The sequence below is a fragment of the Syngnathus floridae genome, chromosome 14 (assembly GCF_059516105.1).
Source record: "Syngnathus floridae isolate MCC-2025c chromosome 14, RoL_Sflo_1.0, whole genome shotgun sequence".
NCBI classification, from domain to species: Eukaryota; Metazoa; Chordata; class Actinopteri; order Syngnathiformes; family Syngnathidae; genus Syngnathus; species Syngnathus floridae.
The window spans coordinates 2,572,637-2,585,923 of NC_142426.1; the positions used below are offsets into that span (position 1 = coordinate 2,572,637).

General features: G+C 46.6%; 1 protein-coding gene across 1 annotated transcript; it reads right to left on the reverse strand.

Annotated features, from left to right (window-relative positions):
* Nucleotides 1–3,899: 3,899 nt before the first annotated feature.
* Nucleotides 3,900–5,154, reverse strand: LOC148386990 (uncharacterized). Its single transcript, XM_088397394.1, has 4 exons — nucleotides 4,757–5,154; nucleotides 4,555–4,632; nucleotides 4,232–4,480; nucleotides 3,900–4,138 (listed from the first exon to the last, which is right to left on the reverse strand). The coding sequence occupies exons 1-4, from the start codon at nucleotides 4,764–4,766 to the stop codon at nucleotides 4,035–4,037; spliced, it is 441 nt and encodes a 146-aa protein (XP_088253520.1). The 5' UTR covers nucleotides 4,767–5,154; the 3' UTR covers nucleotides 3,900–4,034.
* Between the last annotated feature and the right edge of the window lie 8,133 nt (nucleotides 5,155–13,287).

Consider the following 13,287-nt stretch of genomic DNA (forward strand, 5'->3'; position numbering starts at 1 on the left):
ACAGTGTGAAGACGAGTTTACCTTTAGCTGTTTTGAAGGGTAGAACAGGAAAATACAAACCACGGGGTGGGTTGACTGTGGCGCTGATGAAACCGAAATACGACCTGCGGTCTTTAAAATCACCATGGATAATCGTTGGATGACCGATAGGGTAGGTGCTTGTACTGTTGATGAAAGGGTATAATGACGTCACATCAACATACAACACACGCTCGTTAGGCTCTGCCGTGTATCTTAAAACAAATGCGTTTGTTCTGCCCCCAAAAAGAACCTGCCTCGGTTTGAGCAGTGTAGGAAATTTGTTTTTTTTCAGGAATTCCTTCACCTCTATGTTCATCTTTTTCAATTGCAACCATTCATGCTCCCACATAATTACAAGGTACACATCCTGTCTAAGATGTAGGTCCTGAATTTTCTTTTGTGTTTTATCAAACCTCTCCTGAAAAGGGTGTTTTGTTGTCGGGCATATTTTAGAGAGGTCGAAGCATTCTGCGCAGCCGTGGTGATAACAACCAAAATACTCAAACACTATTTTTACGCCCCCAATTTCAGAATAGCCGTCTATCGTGTAGTTATCTATCCTAACTTCACCCCCGTTCAATGCATGTGTAATTTGGATATTTTGGCTGTGCATGATCCATTGCATGTATTGAATAGAGTCATGCGAAAAAGCTTTGTGCTGACGTTGTCTGAAGGTGTAATGGCTAGTGTTTGAGGGGTTAGAAAATTAGTGCGAAAAACTTTCATGCACGCTGAGGCTATTGTCACGGCGTTGAATGGGTCTGTTCCCGTGGCCTCAAAAACTTGCTCCTGAATTTCTCACACCCCTGCATTAACAGGTCAACATCATTCTCGCAGTAGGCTATCGCCTGTTTAGCCAAATCAAACAAATTGTTAGCTTCTTTGGCATACCATTCGTCAAACTTTGCTCGTTAAGAGGGTGACATTCGCTCGATATCGTAGTACGCGGGGTCAGGGTGAGACCCTACGTAGTTTAGATGTTCTAAAGAGCTGAATTTGTGTGGGAAGTAACCCTTTGATTTGTCTTCAAACCCCAGAGCCTTAGGCATCGCACTTAGAGGCATCGTCAAGAATGAGAGAGAGTCTATGAATCGAGATTTTGTGTCTAAATCGACAAATGATAGAACTTTATTCCCCTGCATCAGAATGTCAAGTTTGAGACCTAATTCAAGCATTCTCCTCATCAGTATGTATGAATCAAAACCTCTCGCATTACGTGCAACAAACGTAGTTTGTTTAAACCGTGGCATTTGAAAAAATCTGAGAAATTCGTCAACACAATCTGTGCCAAACCACTGTTTCGTCAGTCTATTTGATTTGCAAGAGATGAGAAAAGGTTTGTGTAAACCATCTACGTCTACATAGGTTTTGAAATCATAGTATACCACATTTTTGCACGGTGGTTGAGGCTTGATGGGCTGAATGTAGCACATGTGGGGGTTCAGCAAGGCATCATCTTGATTTAAGATCTCATCACACACTGTGCACTTTTTAACGGGGCAACAATGTTTAGCACCGGTGCCATATACCAGATGGCGGCGCGTGCACACGCAGCGGCCACTCTCTGTCCCGTTTGGTGTTTTGTGAGTGTTTACTGAGTGTTTGTCCGGCAGTTTTGTGTGTGTTCGTCTCGTGTGATACGTCGTGCTACTAGTGCGGCGGGCATGTTCTGCTCAACATCGGCAGAAGTGGGTTTTATGGCGTTCTGGACTTTGGTGCGGAGAGATTAAGGGCGCTCGGACTGCTTCGTCATGGAGCGACGCCGGACTGGCCTGCTCTTCCTCCCCCGGTTGGACTGCGTCGTGAGCTCGGACTGCTCCGTCCTAGAGCATTGTTGGGATGCGTCGGCAGCGGGTCTGTGAGGCAGCGGAAGAGGGGCCAGCGCGGAGACGTCTGGGCCAGGCTTGCGGCCAACCCAGCTTGCCCAGCCGTGCCTTCCATTCTCCTGGCGTACGTTCGTTCGCGGGACGACAAGATGGGTTGCGTTCACCTGATAGGATCCACGAACCGGACAGTGCGTGCCTGCTGTGTGCTCGTGTTCACAGTGGCCTGGTTGACTTTCATTTTTCCGGACTCTGCTGTGCATCGTGAGCGGCTAGCGTGCTATCACTCTTATTGTTCATCTTCTTGTTTTATTTTTCCTGTGTTGTTTACGTGTATGTGCGTTGTGAACTCTGTCTTGTCACCCTGGGATAGTGAGAAACGTCATTTCGATCTCTTTGTGTGTCTTGACATGCGGAGGAATTGACAATAAAGGAGACTTTGACTTTGACTTTGATATCAGCTTTCACATAATACCGAAGACCACACTGCAAGCATTTTTAGTATGAAGTGCAGTTGCTCACACGATTCGTCGCTCGAAACTCTTTATGTTTGGCAAAGCATTCCTCATTACGACAAGTTTTGTTACAGTCGGGGCAGATGACAGGTTTAATCCGTCGTTGTTTACAACACGGATCGAGACAAACGCTACAGTGTCCTTCACACTGTTGCTGTTGCCAATTCTCGTGCCCTTTGTAACAAGTCTGCAAAAGAATGCATGACCAACGAATGCCTCTATCGCTTTCACACCGTAGTAATTACCCTCGAGGTGTAAGACAAAGTGTCGTTATCTGTTTTGGGATAATGTGTGTCGAAAAAAGTCATAGGGCGGCAGTCCTCTTTTCAATACATTACAGTTATTTTCCGTTTGAGGACTTTCTCATATTTATGGACATCGCCCAGACTCACAGGTGTTTGACAATCCAATCCTACACTCTCGTGTAAGAGCCGTGCCTGTCTTGTGGCCTGCTTTGTTGTGAGTGTGTCATTTAGCAGATAGATTAGTGAGAGAGCAAAACACAAATTGTTGTCTTTATTACGAGGTATGTGTAAGTGTCGTTTTTTCAACCTCAAAATCTCTCTGTTGGTAGTGTTCAACAACCTACGACTCATTCCACCGCGCAATGGAGTGACTATTTGTACAATGAGCTCTAAACCCTCATCAGCCAGAAGCTCTGTATTTGATTGGGCTAAACGCTCAAGCATGTCTGATACACTATCTCTGATAGAGTTTATGTCACTCGTTTGCTGGTAGATGTGAGCTCTATCGTTACTACCCACTAACTCGGCCTGAATTACATCACCTGGTTGTGCTCGGCTAACCACCTCTTGCATAACATCATCTATTTTATCTTCAATCTGGAGGTAGAAGGTTGCAAAATCATTAATGTTCTGTTGCGATGGTATATTTAACTGTCGCCTTACCTCTACATTATTGAAATGCGGTCTATTAACTACAACAGAAACGCCGCGCTGATCAGCTAATACAGAACCGCTGTTAGATCGCTGGGGCATGTGTTGAAATGCTGGTGTGTTGTCATCAATAACATCTATTTCGTGATCAATTATAACAGAGCAGTTGTTGGGCTGAAATGTCGGTGGAACGTCGTCAATAGCAGCCGGCGATGAATCGAGAGGGTTAGCGGTCAACGGGTCAACCAGAGGTTGCGTATTTAGATTTTGGATAATGTTTAGCAACTGGACAGGAATATCAGGACTGATACGCCCGTTGCTGTCATTAGCTTGGTTGTTTAATTCTGTTATGTTTAGCAATTGTGACCGGATTTGTGTAGGACTCTGTCTACCTTCATTCAGACTTTGATTGTTCAGTTCATCTATGACAGCTTGTAAATGGGTAAGAATAGCAGGACTGACTGGTCTTTCCCCCTCTAACAAAGCCGTGCTCACATTGTTGAGCAAATCTGTTATTTGACTCGTAGACGTATTGTTAATGCTTGACAAATCTAGCTCTGGTGTGTCACTTCTTTGGCTTGTTTCGCTAAATGGTAGCAAATCTATTTCATCAATGTTTGCTAAGAAATCTGACTCTGTTGACGTAAGGTTTGAATGATCCATTATATTTCCTTTTACAAAACACAACAGAAACAACACAGACCTATTTTGATTCGGCTAAATCTGTCAGAATACGTATTATCTTAAAACATTCTTGTAACCGTCTTTTGTAGATACAGTTACCACGGCACTTTACAGGCGCTGGTTGAGTGGCTCGTGTTGTAGAAGGGCTGCCCCCTCCTCCTCCTCCTTCCTCTCTGTGCCTCCGTGTCACGACGCTCACCTGGAAGTAGATATAAAAAAGTTAATCCGTTATAATACCGAAAATAGCAAGTCGGATGATAGCATACAAAGAGAGAAAAAATAGAAGGAACACCTCCAACTTTGTTTGTCGACTCTTGATGATGGTTCAAGCCCTCGTATGTAGATAGAGCTTCAGCTAACTCTGTGTCCGTCCATGTTTCCTGTCGGTCGGCGTGGGATGCAATTGGATTGGTTCCAACGGTAGCACGTGACTCTGATGCGCTTGGTCTCGCTGGCTCTGCCGCTTCCACTGCTTCAATATGGCGTTCGAAGGCAGTTTGTGTCGGCTGATTGTTTTTCCTAGTAGCCGCGGCCACGAGATCTGTTACATACATAAAATAAAATCATCAACTACTAGCATTTATATGAACTACCTTAGATGAACGATTGACTCACCGTAGTCTGATTGTGTTAGGTAAACGTCGCTAAAGTCGTGGTCAAAATATGCGTGGACATCGGCAAGAGCGATGATATCTACAAACATTGCAAAAACATTACATCTTGTTTTATAAAATAACCGCAGTGTATTATTATTATTATTTATTTATTATTATTATTATCATTATTATTACGGCGACAAAGTAGTAACATGACTTACCTTTAACCATTCTCGAAACAGCTTTTGACGCGCTTCGACTCCGTTGCTCAGAGCGATGGCTTGCTCAAAAATGAGCATTGGTCATTCATACTAAACCAATTTCAAATTCCCTAACCCTAACCCTAACCATAACAAGTCATAAAAAGGCTCTTTCAGAGGATTTCTTCTCCTTTTTCTCTTTCAGATAACTTTGGCACCAATAACGTTGACTCTACTATTGTTTGTCAAATTACATGCGATAACACCTTGATTTTTTTCTCCTTTAGATGTCTTTTTCTCAACAAAACACACCCCTTGATCCTCTAAACTATTGTTTGTCAAATTACATGCGACTCTCTTTCAGATAACTTTGGCACCAATAATGCCGACTCTCACGACCCCCCACACTGACACAAACACCCCTCCCCTTCTTTTTCTCAACAAAACGGCCCCCCTTCAACCCACACGTACTGGCTGGTAGCAAAGCTAGCTCAGATGCTGCACCTGTTTTGATTCATAAAAATACATGCCCATACATATCTAAAAATGGCGCCAGCAAACCAAAATGGCGACAAAGATGGCACCGTCACGACTGGCGCCATCTTGATGCCCCCAACCACTCCCCAATCCAAAAGGGGGTGATTTATGATACCATAACAAGTCATAAAAAGGTCATAAAATTTTATGACCCCTATCTCATTTGCATATGAATAGACATCAAGGCTTAGAGCATTCTTCATTTGTATGTAGGAATCACACGGACACTCCATTAGGTACACCGCCATTTTCAAGTGTACCTAATAACAGGCCACTTTATTAAGGAAATATCATGGTCAAAGGTCACAGGTGTCAAGCTCTAGTCCCCGGGGCCGCGTTCCAACATGTTTTCCAAGATTCCCTCGTTAAGTGCAGGTGCTTTTTATATTATCCGTGTGCCATTTCCGTGTCATGCAAACTGGTGAATGCAACGTATATGTTACGTCACGTCCAAATCGGACCAAATCCATTCAAAGATGGCGCCCGCCCGCTCGTTCCCTTACGCAACAAACATTTGCGCGGGTTATTTTCTCCCGTTTTGGACGCCGCCAACCTGGATCATCTGTCCAATGTGAGGTGAGTTGTAGATGATGAAATTAAAATATGAATTATAATCTTAAATTATTCTTGTAATTTACCACAATGTAATGATTATATATTTTTTCAAATGTAAAACTCTACTTAGAATGTATAAAATTAAAATATTAGCTATAATTTTGATAAATGATCGTAACTTACTGCAATATAATATTTTTTTCAAATGTAAAACTCCTAGTATGTATAATTGTTGGTAAAAAAATCATGCCATTGGCACTCTACTCAATGTCTATTTTTTTTTGCAATAATTTGCTTGTCCTTTGTAGCACTAAAAAAGGCCGCCCAGCCAGCATCCTTCTATACAAAGCAAGCAGGAGGCTCTTGAAGGAGCTCTTTCAGTGATGTTGAGGACACTGAAGAAGAGTAGTCCTAAATCAGATGAAGACCTGTTTTTGTCAAGTTTCAGCTTCCCAACACAATGGTTGTCGAGTTTTAGCTTCCCAGCACACAATTAATGTCTGTCTGTGTTTTTGTAGGCTGCAAGAGGAGCCGAATGGGATAAGTATAATTCCACATGAAAAGGCGCAATGGCCTATCCAAAGGCACAATGGCCTATCCAAAGGCGCAATAGCCTATCCAAAGGCGCAATGGCCTATCCAAAGGAGCAATGGCCTATCCAAAGGAGCAATGGCCTATCCAAAGGAGCAATGGCCTATCCATAGGAGCAATGGCCTATCCATAGGAGCAATGGCCTATCCATAGGAGCAATGGCCTATCCATAGGAGCCATATCCAAAAGAGCAATGCCATATCCAAAAGAGAAATGCTATATCAAGTCAAGAATCAAGCAGCACGCTGCAAAATTCAACATGTGCGGATCATGTGCCCAGGAGGGGGCAGTGTGGTTGCCTTTGGTTATGGGTGCACGACGGAAAGGTTCCAGGTGTGGACAGTGTTTGGGGGTCCGACGGTTGATCTTGCTTAAGAGGTTGTGGCTTATCTGAACCCAGCGGTGTCTTGTGCTTGGTTGCCATTGACGGCTCACTTGGGGGAGGACGTGGTGACTTGGATGGAGACAAAACTGAACTTTGACGCGGAGCCCAATGTCCTGGCTTGCCACATGACTTGTACCATTTTGTGTCTTTTTCTAACCTGCCACTGTCGTGCTTGCTGCGTACTTTGTTCTCCCCCATCGGTGTAGGGCGGCGTTGGAGCGAGCCGATCCCGAATGTCCAATTTTGCAATTTGACTTGTACCATTTTGTCTTTCTAACCTGCCACCTTTGCACTTCATCTAACCCTAACCTACCACCACTGTGGTACTTGCGTTCTTTGTTCTCCCCTGTGTTCGGCTAGCTACTATTGGTGACCGTCGCCCGGTTGGATCAGGCCGCGCGCCCCCCCCCTTTTGCGTCCGGCCTGCAAATGGCAGAACATGCATTGAGTTGGGCGCTGCTCGCATCATTTCGTCTTCCTCATGGACCGACTCGCCCAAACACCGCCCCCTACACCTAGAGAACAAAGGACACACAGCTTAGATCAAGCACGACAGTGGTAGGTTAGAAAAAGACAAAATGTTACCATCTTGCTCCAATGCTGTCCTACACCTAGGGGAGAACAAAGAACGCAAGTACCACAGTGGTGGTAGGTTAGAGTTAGATGAAGTGCAACAGTGGCAGGTTAGAAAAACAAAATGGTACAAGTCAAATTGCAACATTGGACATTCGGGATCGGCTCGCTCCAACGCCGCCCTACACCGACGGGGGAGAACAAAGAACGCAGCAAGCACGACAGTGGCAGGTTAGAAAAAGACAAAATGGTACAAGTCATGTGGCAAGCTTGGACATTGGGCTTCGCGTCAAAGTTCAGTTTTGTCTCCATCCAAGTCACCACGTCCTCCCCCAAGTGAGCCGTCAATGGCAACCAAGCACAAGACACCGCTGGGTCCAGATAAGCCACAACCTCTTAAGCAAGTGAAGTGAATTTTGAACTTTATGCGTATCTGTATGTTGCACTAGATGATCCACTTGTAGCAGTAAGACTATCAAACTATTTTCGCTGTACAGGGAAGCTTTAGTTTCAGTAATGTATAAGTACTTAGTAGAAGATAGAAGGGCCAGTTGTCCGTGACCAGGGAGAATTCAGTTTCAGCAATGTGTGCAATCCTATAATAAGGTAAAGTGGCTGTAGTCGTCCATCACCAACAGCCCTGGTCAAGAGCTCCTTTTTAGGACTGAAGTAAACTAGTAGATTGAAAACTACAGCTGTTACCCAAAGCCGTGACATCATCTTCTTGTCAGGTATAAAAGCTACGGGCCTGACAAAAGAGGAGGGAGGGGCTCGCTCTAGTGTGGGCTCGCTCGCTCTCGCTCGCTCTCTCTCTTTTGGGGGGAGGTTTTTTTACATCCATGCCTGGGGTCACTCAACCTTTTGGAAAGACTTCACTCTGACATCGGTCGAATAAAATCTTTTCCCAATCAGCCGTGGGTCCCTGAAGTGCTTATTTGTCTGGAAACAGCCACCGACCACCGAGTGTTTTTTGGAGACCAGCGAAGCAACTAAAACCATATACCACACAAGATCAAGCGTCGGACCCCCAAACACTGTCCACACCTGCAATCTTTCCGTCGTGCACCCATAACCAATGGCAACCACACTGCTCCCTCCTGGGCACATGATCCGCACATGTTGACTTTTGCAGCGTGCTGCTTGATTCTTGACTTGATATAGCATTGCTCTTTTGGATATGGCATTGCTCTTTTGGATATGGCTCCTATGGATAGGCCACTGCTCCTATGGATAGGCCATTGCTCCTTTGGATAGGCCATTGCTCCTTTGGATAGGCCATTGCGCCTTTGTCAAAGTCAAAGTCAAAGTCAGCTTTATTGTCAATTTCTCCACATGCCAGAGACACACAAAGAAACCGAAATTTCGTTCCCCCCTATCCCACGGTGACAGGACATGGCTCACAACAGACAAACAAGTAAACAAGTACAACAAAAGCGTGCTGAATAAATAATGAATAAATAACACAACAATAAATAAATAAGAGGAGCAGAAAAAAAAGGAGCAAATGCGCGTACAGCAGACATTCCCGAAAATAGCGCAACAGTGCCGCACGCTACGCAGAAGGGGGTAGCGAGTTCAGGGCCCTAACAGCCTGGAGAAAGAAGCTGTTGGCGAGTCTGGTGGTGCGGGAGCGCAGGCTCCTGTACCTCTTCCCAGAGGGCAGAAGGTCAAACAAAGAGTGAGCTGGGTGACTCACATCACTGGCAATCGAGGTTGCCTTGCGGGCGAGATGGGAGGTGTAAATGTCCTTCAGGGAGGGGAGCGAAGCACCAATAATCTTACTAGCCGTATTCACTATGCGCTGCAGGGCCTTCAAGTTCTGTTCAGTGCAGTTACCACCCCAGACAGCGATGCAACTGGTGAGGACGCTCTCAATGGTGCCACGGTAGAATGTAGACAGGACTGCCTGAGGACCACATGCACGCCTGAGCTTCCGCAGGAAGTACAGGCGGCGCTGAGCTTTCTTTGCCAGTGACGAGGTGTTTGCGGACCAGGAGAGGTCCTCACTGATGTGCACCCCCAGGAACTTGGTGCAGCTCACCCTCTCCACCACAGCACCGTCGATGATCAGCGACAGGTGTGTTGTGTGACCCTTCCGGAAGTCAACAATGATTTCCTTGGTCTTGTTGACGTTCAGCAGGAGGTTGTTGTCCCTGCACCACGTGGTCAGAAGGTCAACTTCCAACCTGTACCGAGTCTCGTCGCCCTTCGTGATGAGACCCACCAGAGTCGTGTCGTCAGCAAACTTCACTATGCGGTTGTCGCTGTAGGTCGCAGAGCAGTCATGCGTCAGCAGGGTGAAGAGCAATGGACTGAGCACGCAGCCCTGGGGGGCCCCCGTGCTCAGCGTGATGCTGGCGGAGATTTTGTCGCCAACACGCACCACCTGAGGCCTCCGACAGAGGAAGTCCAGTAGCCAGTTGCAGAGGGAGGTACTGAGGCCCAGCTCGTCGAGTTTGGAGATGAGTCGCTGCGGCACAATGGTGTTGAAGGCAGAGCTGAAGTCCACAAACAGCAACCTCACATATGAGTCCTTTCTCTCCAGGTGGGTGAGGGCCGAGTGGAGGGCAGAGCAGATGGCATCCTCAGAGGACCGCTTGGCACGGTACGCAAACTGGAAAGGGTCAATGGTGGGGGGGAGAACAGACTTGATGTGCTCCATGACCAGCCGCTCAAAGCACTTCATGATGATGGGCGTCAGTGCCACAGGGCGGTAGTCATTGAAGCAGGACGGTGCAGGTTTCTTCGGTACAGGAACGATGGTGGCAGCCTTGAAACACGAGGGGACGATGGCCTGCTGCAGGGAAACGTTAAAGATGTCCGTGAAGACACCCGACAGCTCCCCAGCGCAGTCCTTCAGCGCTCGACCCGGGATGTTGTCAGGGCCCGCCGCCTTACGTGTGTCAATATCGGCAAGCGCCCTCCTCACACCGTCTGCAGAGAGGCGCAGGGGCTGCTCGTGTGGGGGGGGGGAGTGGTCTTCAGCGGGCAAGTGCTGTTCTGGGCGTCAAAGCGAGCAAAGAAGCGGTTCAGATCATTCAGCAGACGGACATCGCCCTCACAGCTCCTCGGCGCGGGCTTGTAGTCCGTGATGGTCTGAATGCCCCGCCAAAGGCTACGTGCATCCTTGCTGTCCTTGAAGTGGGTGGAGACCTTGCACGAGAACGCCTTCTTCGCTTCTTTGATGCCTCGGGACAGGTCGGCCCTCGCTGTCCTCAAGCCAGCCTCATCCCCCGCTCTGAAAGCCTTGTCCCTGGCCCTCAACAGTCTGAGGACAGCCCCCGTCAGCCACGGCTTCCAGTTCGCGCGAGTGACGACGGATTTCGAGCAAGTCACATCATCGATGCACTTCGTGATGTAAGAGGTAACAGAGTCAGTATACTCCTCTATGTCCGTCCAATCGTTGTAGGTGGCTGCCTGCTTAAACAAGTCCCAGTCAGTGGTGTCGAAGCAGTCACGAAGTGCATCGGAGGCACCCTCAGGCCACACTCGAACCTGCCTCCGAACCGGCCTGGATGCCTTTACCAATTGTCTGTATGCGGGCAAAAGCAAAACGGTGAGATGGTCAGAAAGCCCCAGATGGGGGAGGGGGGTGGCTTTGAAAGCTCCCTTTTGCACCGAGTAGACTAGGTCCAGGAAGCTGTCTCCACGTGTCGGAAAAGGAACATGCTGGTGAAGCATCGGGAAAACAGACTTCAGGTTGGCATGATTGAAGTCTCCAGCGAAGATAGGCCATTGCGCCTTTTCATGTGGAATTATACTTATCCCATTCGGCTCCTCTTGCTGCCTACAAAAACACAGACATTAATTGTGTGCTGGGAAGCTAAAACTCGACAACCATTGTGTGTTGGGAAGCTGAAACTTGACAAAAACAGGGGTTCACCTGATTTAGGACTACTCTTCCTCAGTGTCCTCAACATCACTGAAAGGGCTCCTTCAAGAGCCTCCTGCTTGCTTTGTATAGAAGGATGCTGGCTGGGCGGCCTTTTTTAGTGCTGCAAAGGACAGGCAAATTATTGCAACAAAAATAGACATTGAGTGCCAATGGCATGATTTTTTTACCAACAATTATACATACTAGGAGTTTTACGTTTGAAAAAAAATATTATATTGTAGTAAGTTACGATCATTTATCAAAATTATAGTTAATATTTTAATTTTATACATTCTAAGTAGAGTTTTACATTTGAAAAAAAATATAATCATTACATTGTGGTAAATTACAAGTATTATTTAAGATTATAATTCATATTTTAATTTCATCATCTACAACTCACCTTACATTGGACAGATGAGCCAGGTTGGCGGCGTCCAAAACGGGAGAAAATAACCCGCGCAAATGTTTGTTGCGTAAGGGAACGAGCGGCCGGGCGCCATCTTTGAATGGATTTGGTCCGATTTGGACGTGACGTAACATATACGTTGCATTCACCAGTTTGCATGACACGGAAATGACACACCGATAATATAAAATAATAAAAAATGGTGTAGTTGACTAGAGTCAAACTAACATTTCCTATAGTCAGACAAACACGCGCTTATCGGCGGCGTCATTTACGAACCTTCTACAGACAGACGAATGAAAAATGCTGGCCAGCATTAAAAAAAAAAACGGGAAAGACACTTAAAATACCACCAAAACGCGCAACGACGCGACGCAAAGTGGATTGTGGCGTGCCGTGACGTGCCGAAACCTCAAGCACTCCCTAGACAGCAAAAATCCTGCAAGAAATAATAAACGGCATCGTAAGAAACTGCAAACATTTGCTCACGGGCTAAATGGCCTGCGGCCTACAATTTACCTCAAGGCCCACCGTCGCGGTGGACGTGACGTTGCCGACTAACGAGAGTACGACAATCCTGCGACAAACAAAATAAAAAAATAAAAATAAAAAAAAAAGGCTTGTGAGAAAAGGCAACAAAGCGTGCCAATCGTGCAACAAACAAGGCGTCCGTCGTGAAAAACGGCAGGAGACGACAAACATTTGCTAGCATGCTCGCTTACCTGAGAAACCGTCCGCCGCCGCCGCCACGCGCTCGGTGGCACCTGCATGTGATAACTCCCCTTGAGCGATCACACCTGTGTTCAATTGACCTAAAGCCCTGACGTCACATCCGTCGATTCAAATCTTCTACTCCTGATCGTCCAACGGCGCTCGGCACACTGACGCCACCAGGTGGTCGCCTGTCATGGTGACTACTGTGGAAAGGGTTGCTTTGGACTATATGTTGAAACTTTGAACACCGAACATGTTTAGATGGAGGATACCCTATCAATATGACCAAATCTCCTTTTGTTTCCGAGCAGGCTCTGGTCGAGTGGTTAACGCCATTGCCTTCAATCAAATGCAAATATTTGTATCGATACCAGCTCAGTGGCCCAGTAGTAGAGTGTCCGCCCTGAGACTGGAAGGTTGGGAGTTCAAACCCTGGCCGGGTCATACCAAAGACTATAAAAATGGGACCCATTGCCTCCCTGCTTGGCATTAAGGGTTGGAATTGGGGGGTTAGATCACCATATGATTCCCGAGCGCAGCACCGCTGCTGCTCACTGCTCCCCTCTCCCCCAGGGGATGGATCAAAATCACATGGGGATGGGTTAAATGCAGAGGACAAATTTCACCACACCCAGATGTGTGTGTGACGATGATCATTGGGACTTCAACTTTGATAGTTCATCCTAAAATGAATTGTTCTTGCAAAAATTCTGCGGGCGTTGCAGTGCTCCCGTGGACTCATTTTCAATTCAGTTGTTAAGAAACACCACACCGTTGCACAGAGACAATTCTTGAGTCAAATCAAATCAATGATTTTCAAACGGGTCCAAACAAGTTTTTCTGTCATGGCTACAAAGATCTTTAGATCTTTTCGTTCACTCTCGTTCACTGAAAACATTCGTTCTTTTGAACCC

Coding starts and splice junctions, on each gene's coding strand:
- LOC148386990 (XM_088397394.1), bottom strand. Junction 4,481..4,554: donor CCTAACACAATCAGACTACG/GTGAGTCAATCG, acceptor TGTATGTAACAG/ATCTCGTGGCCGCGGCTACT. Junction 4,139..4,231: donor GTCGACAAACAAAGTTGGAG/GTGTTCCTTCTA, acceptor ATCTACTTCCAG/GTGAGCGTCGTGACACGGAG.